This window comes from Toxotes jaculatrix, chromosome 15 (genome assembly GCF_017976425.1).
Source record: "Toxotes jaculatrix isolate fToxJac2 chromosome 15, fToxJac2.pri, whole genome shotgun sequence".
NCBI lineage: Eukaryota > Metazoa > Chordata > Actinopteri > Toxotidae > Toxotes > Toxotes jaculatrix.
This window is the reverse complement of record NC_054408.1, coordinates 5,413,421-5,441,326: the sequence shown is the minus strand read 5'-3', so window position 1 is coordinate 5,441,326 and position 27,906 is coordinate 5,413,421. Positions and strand designations below refer to the sequence as shown.

Below are 27,906 nucleotides of genomic sequence, written 5' to 3'. Positions count from 1 at the left end.
GTTATTTGCTTTTACATACGTAAAAGAAATAATTCTTCCACCAGGTTTACTTGATAACTTGATAATGAAAATGGTAAAAGTGGACAAATGCAGTGTTGTTGACACACACACTGTACGATCAGTGTTTACGTGTTGTTTAGACGCACTCTTGCTTCATCATCGGGGTGTGATGTCCATTAAACGAAAACATGACTAAAGAAGAGGATCTATTTTGAGAATAAGAGGTGATTTGTGAAACCACGGTGACAAAGACACACACAAACATACACGTTGCCTGTGGTGAAACATAAAGATCTGTGATGCTCTCGGAGTCATCCCTCCGAGGAAAAGGCGCAGCTCGACCAGCACTTAAGAGTGAGGTCTGAGCCTTCATCCCGCCATCAGGTCTGCGCCTGTGAGTGTAACAACGACACTATTGTGCAGGCAGAGAAGCTGCGGCTCCACCACAACCAGCAAACTTCCTGCTCCGCACGAAGAGGGTTAAATACAAAGTTTGTATTTTCGGATGTAAAATATCCGGATGATATATATTTATAATATATATATATATATATTTGTTGTGTCGTGGTTGGAGTCAGTGCACTGCGTGGAGGCTCACCTCATTTCCCGAAGTGGCATATTCAGGTTTTGTGGTGGAATATTAACTTAAAGTCTGCCTTTAAGAGCATAAATAACCGAGGCTTTACGTCCGTGCCACCAAAGAGCGGAGAAGAGTGGGACGGACTTGGATGACAGTCAGGAGCTCCCGCTGCAGAAGCAGAGATCCAAAAATTTCAGCAGCTAAAAAAAAAAAAAAGAAAAAAAAAGAGGGACAGCAACATGACGAAGGTAAATACATGCAATGTTTTTTTTTTGTGGAGCATAAACTGAGTCGTTCGGGTTGTTTGGTTGTGTGTTTGGGTTGTTGAAAAGTTTTAAGGATCATTTAAATTCACCGTAGCATATATTTAAAAAAAAAAAAAAAAAAAATCTGCTCTGAGTCTGTCCGGAACACGCGCGGACACATGTGAGCGGAGGGCGCTTGAAATGTTAGTAAAAGTGAACTTAAAGTGTTTTTCAAACCTCGGACGTGTGTTACCGTGTGTATGCATGTGTGTGTGAGAGAGAGAGAGTTATTTGCCCTGGTGAACAGCTCTCACTGAACCGTTACGTTGAATTATTAGTGAGATGATGCAACAGGCGCATCATCTCCAGCAGCACAATCTAAAACACATTCAGGAGAGGGACGTTAGGTGCCACAAGGACTTCTGATAAACTTCTTTGCAGATAGATCGTGATAGTGAATCCTTTAAAGGCTATTTTCACCCAAAGTAAACTTGTTTTATCTTGTCTAGAGCTATCTATGCGTAATATATGCACTTTTGTGCATAGATGTCTCAGCTCAACATTTAAAAGTGTGAAAATGTTCTTTTTAAAGTTTTAATCTGTTGCTAAATTGACATACTAAATAATCTGTTAATGATTTTTTAGATTGATTGATTGAATTGAAGATAATGTAACAGATTAGTGTTGAATGCCCATAACTAGAGTACTAAACTAAACTAAAGTAACTAAAGTTACTTGTTTTCTCAAAGATGATCAGTTTATGATTATATAAAACGGAGAAAACCTTCAAACCTTCACCTCTGAGAAGCTGGAAGTAGATCCTGTTTGACATTTGTTACTTGATATGTGACTTAAATAATGAGTTATTCATCAAAATTGTTGTGTTGGTAAAAATCTGTGTCTGCATAAAATTTAAATGTGAACTAATTATAGTTTTTGAGTCAAAACTATAATTTCTCCTTCTAAAATATACCTGATGGCATGAAATGAAAACTGAAATGTAAGTATATCAAAACTGATAATGTGGGAAATACAAATGATAAAGTCAGAGTATCCAAGAATTATAGGAATACTTTGGACTTAAAAAAAAAATTCTTTGTTGCTGAGCATAATCAGGTCAGAAGCCTTAAATCTGTGTAACATCTAAGTCCGTACAATGATTAACTTGAGTATTTTATGAGTGATTGACCAACAGAAGGTGTGTGTCTGCTGCATTCCTTCTGTTCCATGGCAAAATATTGATCACCTGGTAAAAAAAAAAAAAAACAGATGGTAAAAAACCGTTGATTGGATCAGCAACTTTTTTTTTTTATTTGACTGAAAGAAAAAACAAGATAAGATAACGGATTATGGATTTACTGTCAGTGGAGTCGTTTCATAAAAGTCACATATTGTGTGTTGTTTAAAAAGTGTTGATTCTCATTCAGTGAACAAACTTTACCTCTTTTAGAAACTGTGTGGGACCAATTATCCAACCAGCATCTGCTTCGTAGTGGTGAATGAGTTCTGTGAACGCTTCTCCTACTATGGCATGAAAGGTATGGACAACATGTTGTAATTTACAGTCATGTGAACAAATAAGTGCTTTTTCCAACTCTTTGATACAGTGCCTGCAGATAAAGGCGATATTCTTGAACAAAAACCACATGGAAATCGTTTACTCAACAAAAATATCAACAGATGTAATGTTCCTCTGAGGAAAATGTAAGAACACCCTTGGCCTCAGAATCCGGTATTGTCCCCTTTAGCAGAAATAACTTCTTGTGGGCTTTTTCATAATCATCCAGCAGTCTCTGACATTGGCTTACTGAGATTTTTCAACAGTCTTCCTGCAAAATTCCTTTGGTTGCAAAATGTTTGAGGGTTTTCTTGCTTGTCCTGCCTGTTCCACCCCACCACCAAAACACCATTTCAATTGGACTCAAATCTGGGCTTTTATTAATCCTCCATTTCTAGAGCCATTCCTTGGTGGATTTGCTTTTGTGCTTAGGATCATTATTCTGTTGAAGGGTCCACTTCTGGCTCAACTTCAGTTTTTGGACAGATGACCTCTTAGTATCTTCAAGCACTCTCACAGTTGGTATGAGGTTCTTCTCCTGAAAAGTACCAAACAAATCCACTGTTACTGCGGCCAAACAGCTCTTTGATTCTGTCTGTCCAGAGCACATCATTCCTAAACGATGCCACACACTTTAGTAACAAGGACATCAACATCAGACCCCAGAGGATTAGATAAGACAGGTTCCATCCTCACCCAGGAAGTTCTACTCATTTGCGCTGAATCTGGAACACCTGATTCTAATTTTATGGATCTGAAGGTGTGATAAATCTGTTGGTTTTGTTTAACTATGAATCATTTGTTTGAGTATATGACCTTTATTTATAGGCACAGTTGCAAAGAACATCATCATCTTGTATATGTACCCTGTATTCACAGAGTAGCAGTAGGGTCTTTGAATTTCACTGTGAAAAGTCAACTGACCAATGATAGTTAGCTTGTTAAACTGGTTAACAGAGCGAGTCGATGAGGGCAACATGACTGAGAGCCTGTGATACACAGACACGGCTGAAGTCTCCGTCTTCCCCTCACATGATCTCACTTATCCTCACGTCTCATGTCTGTCACATTACTTCAGTGGGTTCACACACACTCGTATAAACATGTCGTGCAAAAAGCATTTTTTTCAGTTAATGATGTATCTGATGTGGTGAGTTATGCCCAGTGATTTGAAAAGCAGTTGTGAGAAACAGAATTCAGAATTCATTTGGCAGATACAGTGATTGTCATTATCTGTTCGTCTACAGATATTTTTTTTATGAAAACCTCTCTTATGAAGATGCACTGTTAAAAATTTTAGTGACTGGGCAAGCACACCTGTGAATGTAGTATATAAAACACTTATCAATGTGACCACACAGTTCTTGATTCAACATTGTGTTTAAACAACAATTATCCATCTTTTACATTTTTTTTTAGAGCAGCAACTTATAATTCACTTCATTATCAGTTAAGCGATTAATTGTGTTGTCTATAAAAAGACAGATAATAGTCAACAATACCCAGTAAAACAGAGATAAACAGCCTCCTCAGATCTGAGGAGCTGGAACCACAAGATGTTTTGTAATTATTCTTGATAAATGACATAAACAGTTGATTAATTGAGTAATATACAAGGTCAATGGTAAACATGACTATGTGACTCCTATTTACTGCTTATGTAGAGATCAAAAACATGTCCAGACTGGCAACAACAGCAACCAGTGGAGTTTATTCCCTCAACAGCCCTTTTTTAATTATCTCTTCAATAACGTTAAGGTTGGAAAGATCATCTCTAAGTTATTACTCCTTTTGGGCCGAATAGCTTATTACATGTCCATCCATCCTGCACTGGGTCACTGCTCACGCTTGTGTGTCTGTCCACAGCGGTGCTGACCCTCTACTTCCTCACCTACCTTCATTGGGACAAGGATCTCTCCACTGCTGTCTACCATGCTTTCAGCGGCCTCTGCTACTTCACACCCATACTGGGAGCTCTCATCGCTGACTCCTGGCTCGGAAAATTCAAGTGAGTCATTTTCTCCTTCGTCCCCAAATGCACTGAAGGGTCAGTTCAACCAAAATAACTAAACAGTGATATCAAGTTGTGCAAATAGTTTTTAATTTTGTGTGCAGAAGTTTTGTCTCTGTCACCCCAAAACAGTGGATGTGATGATTTCATTTTGCAATGTCTCATTTAATACTTCAGGCCTTTAACCTGGGAGCTTTGTCTAAATTGTATAACACCACCTATTGTGGGGATGAATCAGCCTGACCAGGCACACACAGACACACACACAGATCTTGTATAATAATAAGAGTGCAGCTCTGAATGTACCTAATCACAGTTTGCTCCCAACAGGACCATCATCTACCTTTCCATTGTCTATGTGATCGGCCATGTGGTCAAGTCGGTTGGAGCCATTCCCACTGTGGGAAACACCGATGTGCACATGTGAGTTGTAACACACATGTAAGGCGCTGATTCAGTCATTTTGAGTAGGTGCAGTCATCGTGGAGACCAAGACCAAGAAGTCTTTATCATTACTTTGATCCATTTTCTTACGCTTTGAATCACTCAGCATATCAGAGATGAGGGCAGTGAGTCAGTTTACAACTAAAAATAATAATTATTTCATTATGAATTCAACTGTTATTAGTTATTATTAGTTTTTTAATCTTTATATATCAGTTAAAAATGAAAAATATCCACCACAAGTTCCCAGAGGTAAATAGTTGCAATTTTGCAACTGATTAAGTCATGTTTTCAGTACTATAATTAATAGATATTTTAAGCCCATTGTGAATTTCCACTTGCATCATCTGTGTTTTTTCTTGTGTCGCAGTGCTCTGTCCATGATAGGTCTGATACTCATAGCCTTTGGTACCGGAGGAATCAAACCCTGCGTGGCTGCATTTGGAGGAGACCAGTTTGACGATGAGAATGTAAGGCACTGCACTTCCTCTGTAGTTTGAAGACATGACAGTGGTATAGCTTGTACTGTTTGTATTGTCTTTGAAGGATGATATTGAGGAAACTACTCAGTAAAAGGAGTCAGTAAGAATCGTTCATAAAGAGAGAAACCAATGCAGCAGAAATCATTCAGAATTACTTGGTATCCATTATCTGTAGCTTTATACAGCATTCACACTTTGAATTACAAATAAAGAAATAAATAAATAAAGTATTTGCCAAAAATCAGATAAAATAAAAACTCAGTGGTTATTTTGTTGATCACCTCCAGGTCAGCGAGAGGCAGAAATTCTTCTCCATTTTCTACATGTCAATCAATGCTGGGAGCCTCCTTTCTACTGTGATTACACCCATACTGAGAAGTGAGCATTCAAAATATTGATGTTCAACACGTTATGAAACCCAATGAAGTCCACTGTTTGACTAACATCGCTGTGCTGACACTGTTAATGCTGGATTTGCTCCTGCAGGTGATGTGCAGTGTTTCGGTGGTGACTGCTACGCTCTAGCCTTTGGGGTTCCTGCCGCTCTGATGGTCGTGGCTTTAGGTCAGTGTTCATCTACCTGCAACATCCAATCAGATGTAATCCACATAGTGCTGAAAAGTAAAAGATTCTGATAATGAGACTGAACAACAGCTCTGGGGTTGGGATTGTTTGGTCAAATTATTTTTAACTTACTGTGAATAGACGCAAGCTGCATGGATGTGAAATGCAAAAAAAAAAATAAGTTAAACAAAACATAAATACATCTCATTTGTATGCCCCCAGGAAATAAATAAAAACATCAAGCTGCAATCTAATCTAATCTGAACTATCAGTGTCCAGATTAACAGTGAAATTTTGGAGTCTAATCTTGGTTTGCACTGCGATCTGCATGCTGAGAACATGTTTGTAGAGTATGAGGTCCAGCCTCTGACAGACTGGGCTTCCTGTTGATCAAGGCCCCTCCACATACGTCCTGACAGTCAGTTGTCTCTGCCTCTGAATCCCCTTGTGTGATTCATGCTTGGCTGATTGCTCATTGTGAAAACAAACAGTGCTTTTTGTACTGGAGAGGCCATGGACCAATCACAGTGAGGGTGAGACAAAGTAGAAGGCTTTAGTGTTAGAGGTCTGACGTGTGTTTAGAACATGTTAGAATTTATTACCCCGAACCATTTCATAAACCACTGTAAGAGGGCAAAAAGATCCTTAAAAGGGGAACCGCTGTGACATTCTGCTCTTTTGTCTGTACGGCACCTCGTCTTAATTTGTGGATTTACCACTGTGAGTTGATACGAGGCAAATAGAGCAGTTGTTTGCAGAACAGCCGAGCCATTTTTAACGTAAACTGTTTTCTTCGCTCCCCTGGTTCCAATCTAACTCTTCATCCGTCTTGTACAGTTGTGTTCATTGCTGGCAGCGGGCTGTACAAGAGGAATCCTCCCCAAGGAAACATCCTGTTGGAAGTCTGCAATTGCATTGGAGTGAGTCATCTCCCAGTTGTCCCCAGTCGAAGCAAATAATTTATTAACGTATTTACTGTCACTGATCATTCTGTGCTGTAATGAAGGTATGAATTTTAAAACATTGTTTCTGCTTTTGTTATTGTCCGAGCTGTCCACTTTTACATTTTCATTTGTGTTATTTAATTTTGATCTGCAGTTTGCCATCAAAAAACGCTGGAGCCGCTCGAAGCATGACCCTCAGAGGAAGCACTGGTTGGACTGGGCTGAGGAGAAGTACCCGGTAACAAAAGGACCACCACTAACTCTTCCAAGCAAAGATTTGCCTTTTCCGAGGATTGCACCGGAAAAGTCAAAAGAGCGTTTGCGGTTTCAGTTAATCAATAATCCATCCACTCTGTGGGTTTGTGATTTAACAGAAGCGTCTGATCCAGGAAATCAAGATGGTGCTGAGGGTTTTGGTGCTTTACATCCCGCTGCCAATGTTCTGGGCTCTGTTCGATCAGCAGGTACGTGAAGATAAAAAACTTTAGGCTTTAAATATACTTTTTATTTTTAGTGTGTAGTGTGTAGCTTGGACACAGCTAAAGTAGTTCTCATGGCTTTTAATTAAACTTCTACCTAAATCTCTCTTGACCTACATGTCAGGCATTAAATGAGGGTTTATTGCAGCAACAGCTTCGTTTCACTCAGTAAAAAGTATGAAGAAAAGGGCATTACTGAGTTTTTAGTGTTAAATCAAGCATTATATTCAATTCTTGTGGATTGTATGTACATGGCTGGTCTTCTTAGTCAGCACAAGCTCAGGGTCTGGTGTCATAGCCCTCTTATACAGTCCCATAACTATCTGTTATCTTCTCCTCTGACCACCACACAACACAGCCATCTGATTATGGAAAACCTCAAAGCCACAATCAACATTCCTGAATTTCATTCTTCGTTTAAAACGACTGAAAAAAAAAAAATGTCAGAAAAACAAAGAAACCCACGTCTTCCTTGAAAAATGTGTCAAATGTTTACCAGTCCTTGCTTATTATCCTTTCCAGGAAAACAAACAAAAGTGTGCTTGGTTGATTTTGCTGAGCTAACGCCGAAGCGGTTGCCTCAAAATACAGTAACAATCAGTGTTTTTCTTTATTGCAGGGTTCCCGCTGGACACTTCAAGCCACAAGGATGAACATGGCTTTTGTAAGAGTTTCCTCCTTACATGAAATAATGCTGGTGTCAAAATTTCTAAAAAGCTGATAACATCTTTTATTATTGCACTTTGATATCAGTGGTTCGGCTGTGATATTCATCTGGTTGCACAAACTGACCTGTAAAACAGATCTTCCCTTTGTTAGGGCGGTGGTACAATTTGTCATTTTAGTTCAGTAAATTCCACTGTTTATGGCCTTGATAAATCATGTACTCATCAGGTTTAGATTTATGAAGTTAAAGTTTAAGTGAATGTTCTGTTGAGCAGGAATCATGTTCTTTTATTACAGGGAGATGCCTTCACTATTAAGCCGGACCAGATACAGGTACGTGTAGCTCCTCCTGCTCTCAGTGGGATCTAGTAATAAAAAAATAATAAATGAGGTGGATTTAACAAATTAAAATCCCATTCTACCCTTATATCCCCTCCTTATCTGACAGTATCTGTTATATTCTGTATCAGCTTGTTCCAACTCTGAATTGAAGCTTCATGATGAGGTTCAAAGTTCACTCTTGATCTTGGAAACAGCAACTTGGTGTGGCTGTTTTCTTTAGCTTTCTGGTTTCTGAGTTTTCTGGTATCATGGAATTGTAGATGTATTTTGCATTTTTTGAGCAATTTAAGGATTAAGAAAAAGTCTGAAGGCCTCTGAGTGCAATCTCACTTATTACTGTAACCTGCACAGTTACCAGAGGAAACAAAGAGGCATTTTGAATTATGAAGTTTGTGTGTGGTCCATTTAACTCATATGTTCACTGTTTCACACGTTTTGAAGAGTCCACTGTGTACGTATTTGGACAGTGATTCACTTAAAATCCAAATTGAGTGGAGATTGAGTGGATATATACTGCTTGTGAAACAGAAATTCAGTTCTCACCCGAGCTGTGTATTTTTTTTAAGTGCTAAAAACATAAGATGCCTTCTGTGGAACTGCAGATTATGTTTTCTTCACTCATTTATAAGACACTCTTCTTGAAAGACTGGAATTTACGCCTTATGTATGTGGGTGTAGCCATGTGCTAAAAATATCAGTGAGATTAAAGGCTGACTTGAGTTTTAAATTGAGGCTGTTTACATCCACATCAGCCCTTTTAAGTTAAACTTAAATGAAGACATCGTGGGTAATTGTTGGTGTCAATATCTTGACGTCCTCAAACTAGAATACAAGACGACAATATATCTGTCCAAATGTGTATGGACTGAAGTGTATAAGTGATTAATACTTAAAATGGAAAACCTCCCACAGAGCCAGAAACAAGTCTTTTCCATGTTCGTGGTATAAAGTGCCACATGACATACTGCACTAAAGACTGCTGGTGTTTGACTTGGCCAGCGATGCTGTCGTTCTCATGAAACCACTTTTTTTTACCGCTGTTTATCACGGCCATCTTGCCATCTCAATGCTGGTGATATCGAATTAGAATCTCTGTTAGTCTCTTTATTCTTGTGTAACTCAAAGCTTTATGATTTTATGAGTTTTAGTGAGCTTTTTATAGAGTCATTTAAAAGCGCTTTTTTTTTTCCCTCCCTGGTGTTTAGATGTTGAATGCTCTGCTGATTCTTGTCTTTGTGCCCATCTTTGACCTCATCATATATCCGCTCGTTGGCTTCTGCAGAATCAATATCACGTGAGTAAAAGCTTGTTGTTTTGGATACTCCCATCTTTATTGCAGACATGAGCATTTAAGAAGCCTCTTAAACTGAGAAAATGAGCAATGTGACCTTTCATTTATATCCCAGGGATATGCCTCGGGAGTGAAAACAGCTAACGAATGAAAGAAAAAGTCTGTGCACACGTACCCAAACATACAGCGCACTAACAAATGCAAATGTGACAGGCGGATACTTCATGTATGTGGGGCACTCAGCACTTTTCTCTATTATCCAGAGATTGTTACAGCTTATTGGAAAACACAAGTTTTGCTTGGTAGAATAAATAATTTCACCACTTATTTCTCAGGAGAAGGAAGTTAAACAGATGTACAAATGTGGTTTCACATCCACAAACAGCACAGAGCCCTTTCATAATTATTTGTTTTATTCATGAGAGTATCTCAAGTTGGAATGGACACATTTGCAACAGATGGCATTACGTCAGAACAAGTGGTGTGGCAGCCTCTTATCAGGCAGATCAGTGAGAACACTAATGTGGAAATCACTTATCTGATTTATAAAGTGAGAAAGCCAGAGTGTCAGGACAGTAAAGGCACACTGGGTCTGTCATGAAGTCATGAAGGGTGTATAAAAGTGTTAACTGTCTGTCACTGACTCTCCCTGCCTCCAGGCCTCTAAGGAAAATGGCCACAGGGATGATTTTTGCCGCTCTGGCCTTTGGAGCAGCCACACTGGTGGAAGTGAATGTTGTGGTACGTGTGGGTGGTAATCATGAAGCCTTCCTCTTGTTACACCCCTTGCTTACATACATATAGGATTACATGCGTGCATGCACACCCAGAGAGAAAACATGAAAACATCAGCACACAAGTCAAAAGGTTAATACGTCTATTACTTTGGCTTATTGCAAAATATCTGAAAAAGGTGGTGGAGGTATGAGCTCTACTCTGTGCCATTATAGTCTCTATCTATAATACTAATTTAAAGAATGTATTTGCTGATATTTATCAATATGGTGCTCTAATTTCCTTCTCTGTATGCTAGAAAACAGTGGTGGATCCTGCACCTGCAGAGAAATGTCTTCTGCAGGCCTTCAACCTGGAAAAAGGTAATATCAGTGTGAAGATCCCTGGCAGCGACCTGTTTCCAGAGCCGATCCCGTACCTTCAGGTAATCAGATGGGAGGAGCGAGAAACAACTTTTTATACTATTTAGTGTGGATACAGGGCAGCACAAGGTTCTCAGTGACCAGGCTTGCCTCAAATTCAAATGTATCTACTGTTTTTTTCGCCCGTGTTTTTGCATTTCAAACAGAAGTCAGGATTGTAGACTTTAAATTTACCAGAGGTCTGAGGGTGTGTGAGAGTGCTGGCCTGTGCAGGGTTTATCACCCCGTTCACTCAATAATATTAGCTTTATTTAACCGCTGAAATTAAAAAAAAATATTTTGCAGAAATTTGTCCATACTTAGACAGTAGCAGCACATAGAACAGAAGTTACAAAGCACATAAAGCAGATATGTGATATAATTTATCACATATGAAGAGAAGAAACAGGGATCAACTGATACATTTAAGATCTGAAGGATAATCTAAAGCCCAAAGCATGCAGAGTGCCGTAACACCTGAAGGTATGGCTGTATACTCTAGGCTCATAATGAATGTGCTTTTGGGGTTTGTCTTTAGCAAAGCCCTTCAGATATTTAAAACTTGTTTTGTCTGTCTTTACAGTTTGTATTTACATTTTAACAAACCCACTAAGCCAGAGTTGTGTTTACCAGCTACTGTCAGAGCCTCCAGCTGTTTAGGATCCTTTTTTTCTTTCTTTCCTTAGGCCTAATTAGAAATATGTAACGTTAGGATTATAATTTTATATACAATAATAATAAATGCCTCTTTTAAGGTTAAAAGCTCAAGAGAAACAAAGAATGTATATCTTTTAATGCTTAATGATGTGTTTCATTCTCTCATTTTGTCCTGAACATTAACTCCCTGGTCTCTCTGTGTCAGGACCCTCCAAAATATGAGATGCTTCCACTGGGGGTCTCCAGCAAGGAACTGACGATTACAGTCACCAACAATGGAAACACCTCAGAGTGTAACCAGATGTTTAAACAACAGACGGCCTATAGTCTCTTCTTCTACTCCAACACTACTGGAGTCCAGTGTCAACTTGTGAGTGTCCCTGAAAACTGGTTCTAAAACTTCAGTTTTTTTCTGTGGCATTAAATAATCATGACTATATAAGCAACGGTTCAAGTTAGTTTCAAAAAGAAAATGCTTGGTTATTATTTATGAAGAGTAAAAAGCTCAAAAACTCAGCTAATTATGTGGGTGTAATTTGATATAATATTTGATTTGACAGTCTTCCTGGCAATAATTATTATTGCTAAACCATCTGAAGAATGAGTGCTGATCTCTGCGGAAAATTTATTTTATTTATATATATATTTATTAATTTATATAAGACTATAAAAGCTGAAGAATTTTGAAATTCAAAGAATTGCACAGATGAGTTAAGAAGAAAACAGAAATTGATGTTGACAGACACTTCCTTAACGCGGCTGCACTTATTTAACACCCAGGTGGAGGACTTCATAAAGAAAAATGAAGATGGGAATCCTCTTCTGAGGTAAAATATGTTTAATGTTAGAGGTTACGACTGCTTTTACACTGTAAAACATTTAAATGTAATTAGGTAGGTAGGTCTTCTAAACTAAGTTGATTAATTGTTTATGTTTGATCACAAGTTCTCATAATTCAAATTTAACAGGTTCGTCAACACACAGCCAGAAGCTATAAACCTAACTGTTGGAGATGTGACTTTCCACCTGTCCCCTGGTTACACCGTATCCCACAACAAGACTGTGGATCGGGGAGAGTGAGTACAACTGGGGCGGGGGGGTCTAAACCAGTATAAAGAGCTGAAATCCTGAAGCCACCGCCTGTGCTGTTTCACTAGCTTCTGTAAATGAGTGGATTTTTGTCATTTGCATAAATACAAATGTCAGTGTGGTTTTCAAGGTTTTCTTACTTCTGAAACAGAATCTGGAGGTTCTGGGTTCACTTTGGCTTTCTGTAGTGTTGGAAGACCCTTGCTTTACTTCTTTTACATTTGATAAGAGGATCTCTGTTATTCAGTGTCAAAAGCTGTTCATGCAGAAAACAAGCAAGATTTTTACTTCCATAACTGTTAGATGTTCGAAATAGCTCACACTTCACTGCTCTTTAAGTAACACCCAATTCAGTCAACTAAATAACAGATTTTTGTGTGATATGACTTATTAACTCAGTGTGTTCTCTTCTAATTCACGTCATCCTTTATGCACCTTCTGTCGCTGGTTAGATACCCAAATGTCAAATGCAGCATCCAGTCAGAGAAGTGCTCTAATCTTGACCTGGGCCTGCTGGACTTTGGAGCTTCCTACACCGTCATACTCACTGAGGTCAGGATACTTGTCATACAAAGGTCATTTTAAACAAAGATTTTTAAAAGTGATTCATACTCATGGCACCATCTCTGTGTGCTTTGCCAGGAATCAGGTAGAATTGTGGCTCACAAGATGGAGGACGTGAAAGCCAACAACGTGCACATTGCCTGGCAGATCCCTCAGTATGTCCTCATAACTGCTGGAGAGGTCATGTTCTCCATTACAGGCCTGGAGTTCTCCTACTCACAGGTTTGTCATTATACTCACTAACTCTGAATGGGGTGATGACTCCGTAGTCTTTAGTTTTCAAAGACAGGAGGTTATCGCTCTTAGACAGATTGTACGCTTCACTTCTGCTACCTGTGAAAATCCATTTCACACCGTGAACCACTGATGGTCATGATATTTTTACTGTCCTGGATCAGGCAAGACACTTATAATGAGTCCTGACACCCACCCAATTTCACAGCCAAAAAAAAAAAAAAAAGCATTTTTTGCAGCTGGAATCCATTAAAAACCATTCAAACCAAACAAGGATTGGTAGTCAAATGGCTTATGGAGGAGTAGTCCTTTGAAGATCCCATGGAATCAGTTGTTAATTGATGTTGTGTTAAATTAAACTTTTGTCCCATTGGTTTACCCTGAAGATTGTTTGATGTCCCACCCCCAACATCCTTTAACAAATAAAATATACATATTTCCTGTCACATCTAGGAACTAATGATCGCATTTTATGGACCTTTTAAAGGTTTGTATGACCCCGAGGCTGCTTGTTGTTTTTGGTCTTTACTAACACTGGATCTCTCTTCCCTCCAGGCTCCAGCCAACATGAAGTCAGTCCTGCAGGCCGGCTGGCTGCTCACTGTTGCATTTGGAAATGTGATAGTACTGATTGTGGCTGAGGGGGCGGGACTGGAGCAGGTATGACTTCATTAAAACCTCTTAAAAAATAAAAAGGAAAAGGAGGAAGGAGGGCAGGTGGTTAGGAGGGAACTTAGTTTGTGTAATAGTAGCTTAAATTAGATGAAGAAACATTTATGCATCCATATGGTTTTCCTTTTCATTCCAAAACAAAGAGGGTGAACTTCATTTTGTACTTTCACAACACCGAAAAGTTGCATTATAGCATTAATTAGCTGTGTGTTTGTCCAGATCCAGTTACTGTGGATTTTCTGCCTAAGAAAGCTTTGTTGGTTTCTGATGATCAGGTTGGAGGCTATAACTCTTAGCTTTTTAATCCTTATATTGCTTATAATCATTATATGAAGTTAAAATGTGACAAAACACAGGCCTACAACTAAAATCTTGCATTATAAAACTTGAGGTGAATCCATCTCCAGCCTGTACGGTTCATATACTCACTGTGTTTGTTGTCATAGTGGAAAGAGTTCCTGCTGTTCGGCTGCCTGCTGCTGGGCGTCTGCATCATCTTCTCCATCATGTCCTACTTCTACACCTACGTTGACCCTGATGAGCTGGACAAGATTTACCTGGAGGATTCAGGGAAGGAGGAAGATGACGATGACAACATGAAGAAAAAATCTAACGACATAAACCTCAACAAAACGGGGAAGAGCACCAGATTATAATTGTGCCACATTACATACATCGTCGTCTTTTCTGTAGCTGAGATCTGGACGACAAAAGGTGAGGTATTGGATGAGACAAGCAGCCATCATGAGAAGGTAACCTGTTTAAATTCTATTTTTTTCCTCCATGTTTTTGGTTTAAGGTACTCTTTATTGAAAAAATGAAGCACTAAAATGGAATTGTTGGGCGTTTCCTGTGGTTGGAAGTCCAGCATTTGTTTGTGACATCATTTAATATAATATGTGAAACCGTTAACACTCCAGTCACTTCAAGATTTATAGCCAGAATACAGGAATACATTTTATGAATGAGACTGAATACATGAAACAGTGTTTAAAAGAGGCTAAATACTGTGTGATTTCCCTCAATATGATCAATAGTGTTATTACAGGTTAATGTCAGATAATATATGCTGTGTATATTTGTTCCATATTAACTCCATGTAGAAATTATATATTTTCCATGACACTAAATAATAAGTATAACCTATACTGTCTTTGACAGAACATGTTGGAGAAATGGTTAAGTTTACATTGTGCGCCTATAACAATGACACTAAAGGACAATAGTTACTTGTGGTTTTGCACATTATAAGCCAGTAATTAAAAATTCAGCATATGTAACATTACTAACCATTTCCCAAAGCACACCATGTTTTTTAACTGGTTTTCTGCCATAAAGGGAGCCACTAGAACACTCTAAAATCACTTTTATGTTTTTTATGGTCTTTATTTTTTTTAATTTACCTTATTAAACCTTCATTTGCGAGCCTGGATTGTTATGAAAACTCTGCTTGTTCAGTCGACGACTTAGATTAGTATCTGGCAGCAACCTTTAATTGTAGGAAAGAACGTAACCCATATTATTGCCATGCAGTACTTTAAAAATTCTAACTCGTGGAAGTTCACTGTGAGGGACAGACTTTTGCAAGTCCCTGCAAGTTGAACTCAAATCAGTTATTGCCTAGCAGGTGGGAAATCTAAAGATTTATAGAAAATACTCAGTATTGTATTGTATATTTTCCAGTATTGGAAAGTATAAAATACTACCTTACTTAACTACTTAAATACTTATCTTTTTCACAGAAGCTATTTTGACATGTCACAATAAGAAAGGCACAGGCGGAAATAATAAAATTATTGATGGATGAATTCCATTCAGCTGCTTCAGTTTCAGGGTCCTGGTATTGTAAATGTTGGTCCACTGCCACGGTTACTGGGATACTTGAATAGAACAAAGCCATCATTTTAATAGTAATACCTGTGCTTTTCCTACAATAAGAAGTCAAAATGTCTGCTGTGAAAAAAGCTTATTGAAATGTATTGTTACTGTGATTTGTCTATGTGCTAGATTCAGGGAAAGTATAAATTATGCTGCTCCCTCTTAAGTTCTGTAAATAGACTGTTGTGACGCTGAAACTTGTTTTTGTGCTGGTGGAAATTTTAATGAAGATTAAAATGTGCATCCTTATCATTTCTTTCATTCATAGCTTGAACATTTTTGCACCACAGTTGTTGAAATTGTAAAATCAGTGGTTATATATGGTCAGGTCTGTAAAACACAATACAAGTCAGTAGTAAACAAAGGATGGAGAATGACATTTAGCAATTAAATTGTTGGTGGGGATATTACATTTAGTATATTTGTAGATGCACACCCTTCGTCTCCTCTGAGATGTGTGACCTGTGGCGACAGACTGTATTCAAACAGACCCATTTAATTCATCGCTCCTCATACAGCTTTCATCAATCATCAAACCATTACAATCAGTTCAATGACAATTCTCATTACTAAATGACAGACAAACATTATGCAGAAAACAAATGTTCACATCCCTGGAATATCATTTTGAATTATTTGGCTCATTAGCATATTAAATTGATTTAGGAGGTCATTTTTCTTACTCTGGAAGAGCCAAACAGGATTAGAGTGTGCAGGACAACAAAACATGGAAATGTTAGAGCCACTCGATGGCGTTGCTCATCGCATTACAATTAGTTTTGGTTGTGACCCGTCGCATCTGGGGTTAATCTCAGGACCTTGACAGATGAGAGGAGAAAGAAAAGTAGGGTGAAACTCTACATTAATCTTCATCTTTCCCCTCTCACTTCTTACTGACGCCACAACATTACTGGTAGCTTGAAAGATGGATTTCTGCAGCAAAATATTTTTAGTTTTTTTTTCACAGCTCTAAATCACTGTCAACTCCAGTGGGACTTATATATTGTGCATGGCAGGTGAATATTAAAGCTAGGATGGCGCAGTGGTCAGGTGACTCCCTGTGTGCCTTTTCAGTAAAAGCTCTGTGACACGGGTGATGATATCCGGATGCACCAGGCAGTCTAACAGGTCATTAGTGGTTATTATTGCATGTCTTGATTTCTCATAATCCTCTGAAGGGTCCTGTGACGTCCCACCTGCACAATCACATGCTCCACGCTGAGTTAAACCAGGGCTACATTCATGTTTTTCCTGGTGGAGTCTGACAGCAGATGCAGGCTCCGTTGTGTGAGCTGCATCTGAGCTGACACTGCAGTCCTTTTGAGATTTGCCTTCCTCCTGGATTTGCTTCCTGGAAGATTTGACCTCCAGATCTTTTGGGGTCACTTCCCTCGTTTCTAGTGAGTCCTCTTGCTGACAGCGCACAGGGATGAGATGTGGCCCAAAGGGAATGCTGAAGGGTGCAGGATCCCTCATTGAATCACTGTTCTTCCTAATTTGTCCGCTGTAGTCCCGTTTAGCTGGACGTGTGTCTCTTGAGTCCTGGGCCAGTTTGCGGTGGCAGAGGTCCTTCTGTCTTTGAGTGCAAGCCCTAATTGCCAGGTTCACATACTGCATGTTCTCATTATGGGATGTGACTCCCTCCTGCAGAAATATAACACAGACAAAAACTGTGACGGAGAGTACCCTGAGCATGAGTTGCCAGCTAAGTAACCACCTACTCAACTCTGTGTTTTTGGCCACTATTACATCCAAGTATCAAATGGAAAGGCATTGTTTGATTTTAGAAATGACTCGTTGTCAGTTATAATTTATTTCACAATAAATTTTAAAAAGTTTGTGAGCTTATTGGGAAAGGGGTCGTGGTTATGTAAGATTAAGTGTTTAGGGGGATTACACCCATAAAACACATTCCATGAGTGTTCAGTTAACAAAAGAAAACACAAAGCTGTGTACAAAACAAGTTATTAATATTAATAGTTATTATTAGCTTAGATAAAAGACTAATGTATGTTGATACAGTGTGTACAACTGATGGCAACAAGCCAAGAGCCAAAGCCCATGGTGTGATAAGGTTGAAATCAGTATCACCATGTTAATGAGGATATTGAGCTATATCAGGATACGGTGAATGCATGTGAAAATCACATTAAGCATTACATCAGATTAAAGTTTTGTCAAACTTATTTATTTGGACCAGGATTTTAAAAAAGCCTTGTGAATATTTTATCATTGTTATTATTATAGAGTATGCTCATATCATCAAAATATGATTCAACTCAAAGCTGATTGTTGATTATATTACATTGGTCCTCAGGCCTAATTTAGACCAGATGAAAGGACATGAGAAATGACTGAATTTGTTTTGTGATTTTGCCTTCTGATGCACCGTACAGTCCTCTATAGAGGATCCCTTGTATGTGAGAAGTGAGTTGCATATAGAGAACAATGTCAGATAGAGCCTTGGCGTTAGTTAAACGAGAAAGTTAAACAAAAACCTGTAAATCTTTTACAAAAACTAAACACTGTGCTTTTCACTGTTTTTTCCTCTTTTTTTGTAGCTACACCAGCACAAGCAGGAGGTAGTGAGTGGGCTGCTACTGATTTGAAACAGTAATTAATATTGCAGTATTAATTTGCTACCTCAGTGGGATTGAGCCAGTCATCAGTGTTGTCATCACTTTGAACACTTTTAATGGCGCAGACAACAGCCTTGGTCACAGCTTCATTGACTCTTGCCACATCATCCACTTCCTGTGCAGGAACAGAAAGCCAAGCAAAACAAGTAGGAGTACTGCATATCAAGATAATTACACTGAACGACAAAGACAGTCACGCCGTACGCTGCAGGCACAGTTTGTTGTGTCTGTGACCTTGCAGGAAAAGCTGGAGAGGGACCTGCTGTTTGAATAAACATTTGTCTGGCAGCAGGGAGCTTTTTTCATGCGGCACACACTCCTTGTTGTCCACATACACTCATCATAATGACAGGGAATCTTTTACTGCCAGACTCGTTCATTACTCAAAGCTGAGAGAGGCCTTCATCTGGGAGCAGGGGCTCTTCGGGGCAAAGAGGAAGAAAGCTAACGTGCCTAAAATTTATTTGGGACACGAAAGTCAAGGAACATCTTTTCATTATTTGAGGCTTTGAGCTGAATAGTTCAGGATGAGGGAGCAAAATTGGGCTGCTTACCAACTCAATCCAGGAGTTGACGCTGACAGTGATGGAATCCACTGACTCCACATAGTGCCACCAGTGTCTGGGAACATAAAGCACCTGAGCAGAGAAGATAAAACATCCTAAGAAGCTTAAATGGATTAGCAGTTTATAAACATCACCCACTTCCCTCCTTTTTGTCTACAGGTCTTTGTGATAAATGAGAGAGTACATAATTGTACTGATCATCCACTAGATGGCAGCATACCCCCTTTCCCCCGTAGACTGTCAGTGGTTCACCCATTCATAAAGTGACTCTATTAAAATGGGCGAGCCTTATTGATTCCCTGCCTCCTCGGTAGTCTTGATTCATTCATGGTCTGTGGTCTGACAAGACAAGAGGGATGATCTGTCCTCAGATTTGATTTGCAGAGGTGGAGCCATCTTGTAGGAGATGTAGATATAGTGTAGAGCTGTAGATACCAAAACTATCCATTCTGTGTCGACAGCAGATGTGTTTCCACACGAATGGTGAAAACAATCTAAGCACAAAAGTCTACTCTTAGATTTTAACTGTATGTAAAGTTCAGGTTCAGCCATACTATTGACCAAAAGAGTGACCATCATGACTGACGCTGAAGGCCAGCCTTGAACAAAATCAGGGGTCACGACCTGACTCACATTTATTACTGCTTGTGATTGAGTGACTAAGGCATCAGATTAAGGCCATGTGATAACACCTGAGCCAATTCCATTTGTTAAATAAAGACAGTGAGATAGTGCTGATTGTGGAGTGAGTGTTGATAGCTCCGAAAGCCAGGAAACTGACTTACCTTTCTTAAGGTTAGATATGGATAGATATGCAGCTCCCAGAGGTTAAGAAGGAAAATCCATGCTAAAATCTTTTGACCATGGGAACCATTTAATCTTACTTTTTTACACCCAAACTTCCTATAATATCTCAGTAAAAAGAGAAAAGGTGGGAATAAACAGAGTTAGAGCATTTTACTCAGAATAGGAGACTGGTTTACCATCTTTCCGTTACACAATGACTAGACTGTTATGGTGTCAACAGTGACCCTGACCTACACATCGCTCCACAATCAGCCAACAGGGTTACGTGACAGCTGGGTTTGGTGTTGGTGATAGGAGGGTATTTAGTATGCTACATACCGATAGTGAAAACAGACAGATGGCTAATTGCTTTGTCACCATTTTGACTCTTGAAAAACACTGCTGCTGGAAACAAGGCAAAGTAGAACAAATACACCAAAGAGCACTTTTGCCATAATTCAGAACTGAAAGCTACTTCAAAAGCAGTCTCTCTGAAAATTAGGGCACCATGAAATCCACCTTCTTCTTCACTGACTCTGAACTCCCCTGCTTCTAAAGCAGAACACATGACGGGAACTTGACCGATTTTTCAATTGATCTACTGGCTGAGACATGACCCTCTAACTTCTCTCCTGGACAACACATCAAGAGTGATGAAATAGCGGACTTTAATGCGGCTTAACCTTTCACTTCCTTTATTATAAAAACTCCATTCTGTTGAAGGTGAAACACTATGACTGAGCAGGCTAGAATTTAATTGGCACACAAGTCATGACCGCTGCCTTGCTTCACACTTTTATGGAGGACACCACGACAAATAAATCTCACTGCTGAGTCTACTTTTACATGTTCAGAGCTTAAGGACCAATAAAGCTATATTTTATGGTTATTGCCTCCGTGTCACAGGCAGTTCATCACATAAATGTAGAGCTACAGTATTGCATAACATCAAACTCCAGTAAATCAATCTTGGTGGTTTTCCAGTACCTGAAAAAAAAAACTGATTTAAAAAAACAAAGAGGTGTTTAATGTATTTTTGGTCAATGTTTGGCTTAAGGGCTGTTACCATACTGTATAGTCAATGCATTATTAACTATGATATATGACACAGGGCTCACAGTACAATAAACCTACAAAATGTTTAACAAAGTTTGACGGAGAACAAATTATGACTAGAAGATTTTTTTTAATTTTTCCCTCAGATGTCGATAAACCTGTTTAATAATTTGACTATTTCTTTTTTTATTCTTCAGGGCTGAATTTATTTTCTCAGTTACTCAGTTAATTGTTTAGTCTACAAAGTGTCGGAAATTAGTAAAAGAGCACTGAAGCAATAGATCAATGATTTAACCTTCCACAAGCAAAAAAAAAAACAAAACAATAATGTAGAGTAAATATCTGAATATTGACAGAATAACATCACCCTTATTTGGTTATGAAATGAAATATGGCACCTTCAGAGAAGCTGAGTTTCCCTGGCCAAGGACATGGTTGTGTTTTTTCAAGAAAATCAGCATGTGTACATTTTCTGAAAGTAGGTGACACCCATGACAGTTCACAGTCTTAATTTAATTGCACCTTCTGGCATTTAGTGAATGTACACCAAAATATTAATACCCTTTAGGGGGCATAACTGATCAAATTCAGCTAATAATGTGATCTCTCTCTTGTCACATTTTTGTTTTGGAAAATACTTTTTTCTAAAAAGGAGAATTCTGACCTGTCCGGGCTGAAGAGTGACGGTGTGGACCCTGGCTCTCTGAAAGTCAGGGAATCTCCTCAAGTCTGGATGGAGCACATCCACCTGGCTGAAGACACTGGACTCCTCATAGGGGATCCTGGTTGGGTAGAGCTTAGAAGTGTCTTCTGGAGGGAAGAGATGCCAGCGTTTCCTACAAACAGAGAACGTGACAGGTATGATTTCAGACTGAAGAGTGGGTGAGGACCGCTGTTAGAGATTAAATCAATTGTTTGGTCAGGCAGTGTGGTTTCAGTAAATGACCTAGTAAGCTGTAAATTCAGGCAGAGTGGCTTGTGGTGAGCCAAGAATGCAGTTTTCCAAAACTGAAAACACAACCTTCATTACACTCTGACAGAGCACAGTAAATACCAGAAATTATGAAAACTCAGATATACCCACAATGCAACACAAAATATAGGAATTTAGTTTGTAATCATCTCTGCTCATTAGTTACCACAGTGGATAATCAATAAAACAACAATAAAATTTTGGATTTTTCTTTTTTTGTGTGTGAAACAATCCAGTTTTCTCTCAAATTACACCTCTTGAATAGTTCGGGTGTTGTTTAAAAACACTTTGCCGATATTGTTTTCTGTTCATCTAACCGACCATTGTCACAAATGTCATGGAATCAATCAGCACTGTTTTATTTTCATGGATCAGCAGTGTCAAAGAACTGCTTGAGCTGAATTTAATTCCATTTGAGATCAATACCAAATAAAAGAACCTGAGACCCAATTACAGGCAGTCAGATAAAACTGTTGTTCATTGGGAGAACAGCACAGTGAGATAAGATACAAAAAGACCTCTTTTGTTTCTTGACTCACAGTGCCCTATACTGCGCCTCACCCTCTGTCTCCATTTCATCCTGTTCTGGTGAGCTCTGCAACAAATTAACTCTCTTTCAGAGGGCAGAAGAGAGATCGCACTCTGTGTCAGCAGTTACAGTACCCTGCACCTTTCATGTTATGGAAGAGCTAGGTGGCTAACAGGCAGGAAACCTGTGAAATACAGCTGCTGTTGTCCTGAACCTTCTTTCTGCTCTGTTTCAACTCCTCCCCATTAAGTACAAAGGCCCATTATCACTGGTATGACCGAGCAATTTCACTTTTTATTTTATACATCCCAGTGGGTATATCTCTCTTTAGACTTTTTTCAGTTAAAGTCTAAATTGAAAATCAATGTACCAACTTAGAGCAACTAATAATTTAGTGTTTTTACATATTGCACAAAACCAGGTCATGGCAAAGAAAATCAGATAACAGGTTTACATGTGTTACAGTAGTCTGACTGCATTAAACTGTAGTTTACATACAGATGGTGCATGTCCCTTGTTTTTGCCCATATCACCGAACAAGTATTTAGTTCTACGCAGATTAGGGATTTAACAATTTTTACCTAATTTCAAACCACACAGAAAACTATTTTCCTTCTTTCTCTCTTTCTCTTTTCTTTTTTCTTGCCCTCTATACATGGCCACATAATCAGGTTTCTCCAGCAGAAATTTTGCTGTTTCTTTGTTGTTTATGTGATGTTTCAGAAATTAGATTACCAAGTTATAATACAGCTACTTTGGTGCATAAAAAGCAGCAAACACATGATATAATCCTTCTTACCGTCCTTGTACCTGCAGTACCAAGTTACAGCCATAAGAGTCCAGGTGGCATGGCGTGTTGGCACCCTCTGTGCCTATCCATAAAGTACTCTCTCTTCCATTCCGTCCCTCAAAACCAAAGTCGGACCACTTTACATCCTGCAACACAAACACACACACACACACACACAAACCACATTCAAATAACAATAAATTCAAAGTAATGTGAAAATATAAACAGTCTGATTTTTAAATTGCAAGTCTCTTTTCTTTTTGTCCATGATAATGACTTGACATGGAGACAAGACTCACATTTTCACAACTGTCACAGCTCTACAGATGTACCCCCACCTCATCAGCTACTTTGACAGGGCCTATTATAGTTGGCCAATGGAGGTCTCTGTGTAGAAGCCAAACTACAATATTTGTCATCTTTCAAGGAAAACTGGCCTGTCAATCATGTCCTGTCACAGCACAAAGGTGTAGCAATAACACCAGCATTCTGAATAATGAAGTCATTACCATATATGCAGACAGCTGTAAATGACAGACTGGTCAATCTAGCCCTCAGGCAGCCTTTTCCCAGCACCATTTATCCTGTAAAAAGCCCATGTCTGCCTGTCTCAAAGGCATGAATGTCAGCGGGTAATAATTGCAGGTGGATGCCCAATAAAAATTTATCACCGAGATAAAAATGGAATGAATGTGCGGCAGTGGCTCGAGAAAAGGATGGCACTTTTATGTCTTAACCTAGCAGAGGACAAGAATAGCAGCTAATATAAGTCGTTACGGGAAAAAAGCTTTTTAAAACATTTTATTTGAAAATGTCAAAACATGGGAAGAAAAATGTACGAAAATAAAGAAAGAATATAAATGAACATTTTGAGGAAAAAAGACACTATTTTTGCTCTTTCATTTTTTTCATTTAATTTTTCAATTTGTTGATAAGGTGAAGCCATTGCAACTTGATGAGAAAGAACTGGTTTGTGAATAGTATTTTTTAAATTAATCTTTAAGAAAACAACTTCTAAGTGTGTTTATTGTCATCTCAAATTAAACTTGGTATTCATAACATTTCTTGGCTTTGTCTGCTTAGACAATTGCCCCCCAGGGGACAAATAAATTTCTTGACCTATCTGAACCTGAAGCACCTGAAGCCTAATACATGAAACTATTTCAAGGTCAGTGATATCCGTGATAATGGCATGTTTGCTGTTCTACTGGTCTTTTATCATTTAACAGTGTAATCTCACTGCAGTGTTAAATTCAGTCAGTCATAATTTAAAATGTAGACCTGTTTTTAAAAATTAAATGATCTAGGTACGGCTGGACTGCTTGAAAAATAATTTATCCAGGTCTTGGGTTCAGAGAGATGATTATTTCCCATTAAGATACACTGTATGGCCAACGTGGACAGCCACCAGTGTCCACATACTGTTTTTGTTCTGCTGTTTTTGTTCCACTGTGATTCATGGCCCCCTTCATTCCAAGTAAGGGAAATCTTAATGCTATTTTAGACAACAGAGTGCTTCCAACAAAAGCCCTTTCCTACTTCAACACAATGCCCCTACACACAAAGAAAGTTTAATTAAGAAATGGTCTGCCCAGTTTGTCATGGAAGAACTTAACTGGCCTGCCCAGAGCCCTGACTTTAACCCCATTCAACACCCATGGGATGAACTGGAATTCTAATTGTGAGCCAGACCTTATCCTTACCGAACAACCGAGACCCACCTCACTACTGCTCCTTTGGCTGAATGGAAACACACCCAGCTTCACATTAGAGTGTAATTTTCAGATGTCGCTTTTGTTTATATATTCTATCTCCAATATTTAATAATCTTATCAAAATATACTACTTTAAGTAGTTTTAGGTAGTTTCATACAGTCAGGGATTGATCTAGACTGTCAAAACTTCCTTTGTCTAAGGCCCAAACCTCATATTTTCTAGGTGGCTTCTGATCTTTAAAACACAATACAATAATCAGGAGGGTAGAAAAAATGATGACTTGACCTAAATCTGTCTGATCTTCAGCACTGAACCAAAGTTTCAGAAGCACAAACATGGTAGAAATGTAGGGTTTTTTTTGCCTTGCCTATTTTTGGCATACAAAAACAGAATTAGAAGAATGTAAGGCCTCTAACAGTACCTTTTGTGTGGAAAACACTTTGGAGCCAGAGCCACAAGTCTAAACCAGTTCTGTGTAAACAACAGCTGAAATTTTAAAAAATGTATAATTTGTCGTGGTTGTGTTCTTATTATATTCAGACAAAAACACATCTAAAGTAGAGCCACTGAGGCCACAAGGTACCACAGGGACAGTGAACTATAAAAGGTTAACGTGTACTGTACATAAGTGAGCAGGAGCCTGATTACCTCAAACATGGAAGGCTGATCTTGAAACAGGATAGCGATGTACTTGTAATCAGCATAAGCCCAATACTCTGAGTTGGGGAATTCAGAGAACGGCCCAAGGTCTGTCCCAGACTGGGTCCAGCTGAGAAAGTGTGACAGTTTGGCCTCCACATAGGAACACTGGGTTTCAAACAGAGGTGCTACAAGAGCATGGGAAAATAGCAAGAAAAGGTAGAAGAAGGAAAGTTATCACTGAAAAAAAATCATGATAAGCTTTCAGTAAAACAATTCAGCTGATCTATGCTAAAAGAAATGCCATTCATATACCAGAATCACAGCACTATAGATCATCAAAAAGGCATGAAATTTTGTTTTATGCACTTTCATGAGAAAAATAAATCACAGTTGTAGTGATTTAGTTTAGCTTTTGTTTTAGTAAACAAGCATGTGTATGGCTGAGTGATGGCATTTATAATGAGCAATGCCCGCCTGTCAGCCTGTCAGCTGTTGCAGCTGAAAAAGATGATTTAGAAATCTAATTAGCTAGCTTTTATCAGAGGACATGCTCTCTGTTATTCATCACAGGCGGAGTCATTACTGTAGCTGTTTTAGAGCCACATGGAGGGCAAAATACACCAGATGCTCAGAGGCAAAAACCCTCATTGCTTTTTTTTGGTGACATTTTAAATCATATTATTAAACAGCCCCCAATACTTCATCAGGTCCTGCTAACTACAGTCTAATCTGTAAATTATCATTTGTCAGAGGACAAACCACACAAGACTGCAGGCAATTATTATTATGTGATCACTGAAAGCTGGGTGAAAGTACAGAAGTGCTATATGAGGCTGTGTGCAAAGATGTGAACAGGAACACAAAAACAGAAAAAGCGTAATTAATTTACCATATTGAAATCAATGAAGTGTAAACTATGTGAAGGTCTGAATGAAAAATTCTTGCCTATAAGAGTGTGCTTTGGTACAGAATGTGTGGACAGTTTGTTAAAAGAAAACCATTGACTCCTAAATTATGTTTTTTAGGAGACACATTTCATGTACTATTTTTTTCTATGCCTGTTTTTGGTTAGAGCTTCAAAACTTGGTTTCAGGTGATTGATATTTCAACCCAGATCTGTCTACATTCATCTTTTGCTCTTACTGTTCATCTCCTCTTTTCTCCCGAGTCTAAAACGGATCAGTTTTTCACCAAGGCAGCCAGACAGGTGTTCTGCGGTCCAGTGGAGAGCAGGCCAGCCACAGGTCATGTTCATGAAGACCGCTGGCTGTTGCAGATGATGCAGAATCCTCTGGATCTCCTCTGTGCTGAAGGGTTTAATGGAGCTCAGGGCAGCCATGGCATGTATTACACTCTGGTAGTGGGTGGCAACACAGAGGCTGTAATTACAGTTTCTCTGATTAAAAAATGGTATTTATGTTGAAGTGTTACCTTATCATGATCACTGCTATTCACAGAGATTATGCCAGTGACTACTAGATATGTTTTATATGTTTATGTTTTATTATTTTAAAAATTGCTGTTTTGTGTGTCTCTACTGCGATTTGTTCCTCCCTCAGTGCTGTGTCATTTCATCAACAACCCTAAAAACATCCACAATTGTGCTCGCACTAAAAGTGCTATGACTCACGAACCTGGGGATTATTTGCGGAGAAGAGGAAACTGAAGCTTCCTTTTTTTCTAAGTATATTATACTACCTGTAGCTTGAACGGGTATCTCATTCTGTAAGGGAGTATTATTTTACCTACCTGACGGTGAGGTACTTAAAATCAGTGTATGTCGCTGATACACTAAAACTCAAACTGGAAAATAATCGTTAGCTACAAGCAGGAACTAAGTTAACGTTCTTTAACACATATTCATGTTCCTCTAAAAAGAAACGTGTACCTCGTTTTTTAATCACACTTTTCTCACTTAATCGACCTAATTTCTCACGATAAAACACTTTAATGTCACTGCACATTCAGATAATGTGGCTGTTTATCTTTACGTGACAGAAAGGGCAACTTGTTTACATCGTTTTGAGTGAGGAAGTGAACTTATCACACAACTCAGACAAAATTAGTTAACTCCCTTCAGCAAACAATGAAATTATGCTATTAGTTAGCCTCTGTTTGTGAAAGATGTCCCAGGAAAGCTAACGACGTCAAGCTTCGCGGAAACAGCGGGACTTCTGGAGGGATGTCTGGAAAAAAATAAGGGACTCACCTTGCACTACACGTGTAGCTGAGGTTCAGGCGGAAGTAAACAAAACTCACGTGACAGCGTAGGATTTCTGTTTACATCTGGAGCGCCTCACGGTGAATCTGCTCCATTTGGGCTCTGCTATCACTGCAACAGCCGCGCTCAAGTTAATGGTCCGGAGGAGCCAA

General features: G+C 38.8%; 2 protein-coding genes across 3 annotated transcripts; one reads left to right on the top strand and one right to left on the bottom strand.

Moving 5' to 3' along the window:
* The first annotated feature begins 436 nt into the window (after positions 1–436).
* slc15a2 (solute carrier family 15 member 2) lies at positions 437–16,066 on the top strand. Its single transcript, XM_041056615.1, has 22 exons — positions 437–828; positions 2,276–2,363; positions 4,250–4,391; positions 4,725–4,817; positions 5,209–5,308; positions 5,608–5,698; positions 5,807–5,884; positions 6,722–6,804; positions 6,983–7,066; positions 7,203–7,292; positions 7,927–7,971; positions 8,271–8,306; positions 9,521–9,609; positions 10,266–10,347; positions 10,640–10,765; positions 11,605–11,769; positions 12,180–12,226; positions 12,368–12,475; positions 12,941–13,040; positions 13,131–13,274; positions 13,842–13,946; positions 14,405–16,066. Exons 1-22 carry the CDS (start codon positions 820–822, stop codon positions 14,612–14,614), a joined length of 2,115 nt encoding a protein of 704 aa, XP_040912549.1. The 5' UTR covers positions 437–819; the 3' UTR covers positions 14,615–16,066.
* hspbap1 (hspb associated protein 1) lies at positions 16,049–27,765 on the bottom strand. Of its 2 annotated transcripts, none has more exons than XM_041056618.1 (8): positions 27,743–27,765; positions 26,677–26,887; positions 25,540–25,718; positions 23,185–23,321; positions 21,548–21,719; positions 19,030–19,113; positions 18,480–18,590; positions 16,049–17,480 (listed from the first exon to the last, which is right to left on the bottom strand). In XM_041056618.1, the coding sequence occupies exons 2-8, from the start codon at positions 26,870–26,872 to the stop codon at positions 16,866–16,868; spliced, it is 1,494 nt and encodes a 497-aa protein (XP_040912552.1). In that variant the 5' UTR covers positions 26,873–26,887; positions 27,743–27,765; the 3' UTR covers positions 16,049–16,865. The 2 variants fall into 2 exon arrangements, with proteins under 2 accessions (XP_040912552.1, XP_040912550.1); XM_041056616.1 differs by having other exon boundaries at positions 26,677–26,912; positions 27,743–27,763.
* Between the last annotated feature and the right edge of the window lie 141 nt (positions 27,766–27,906).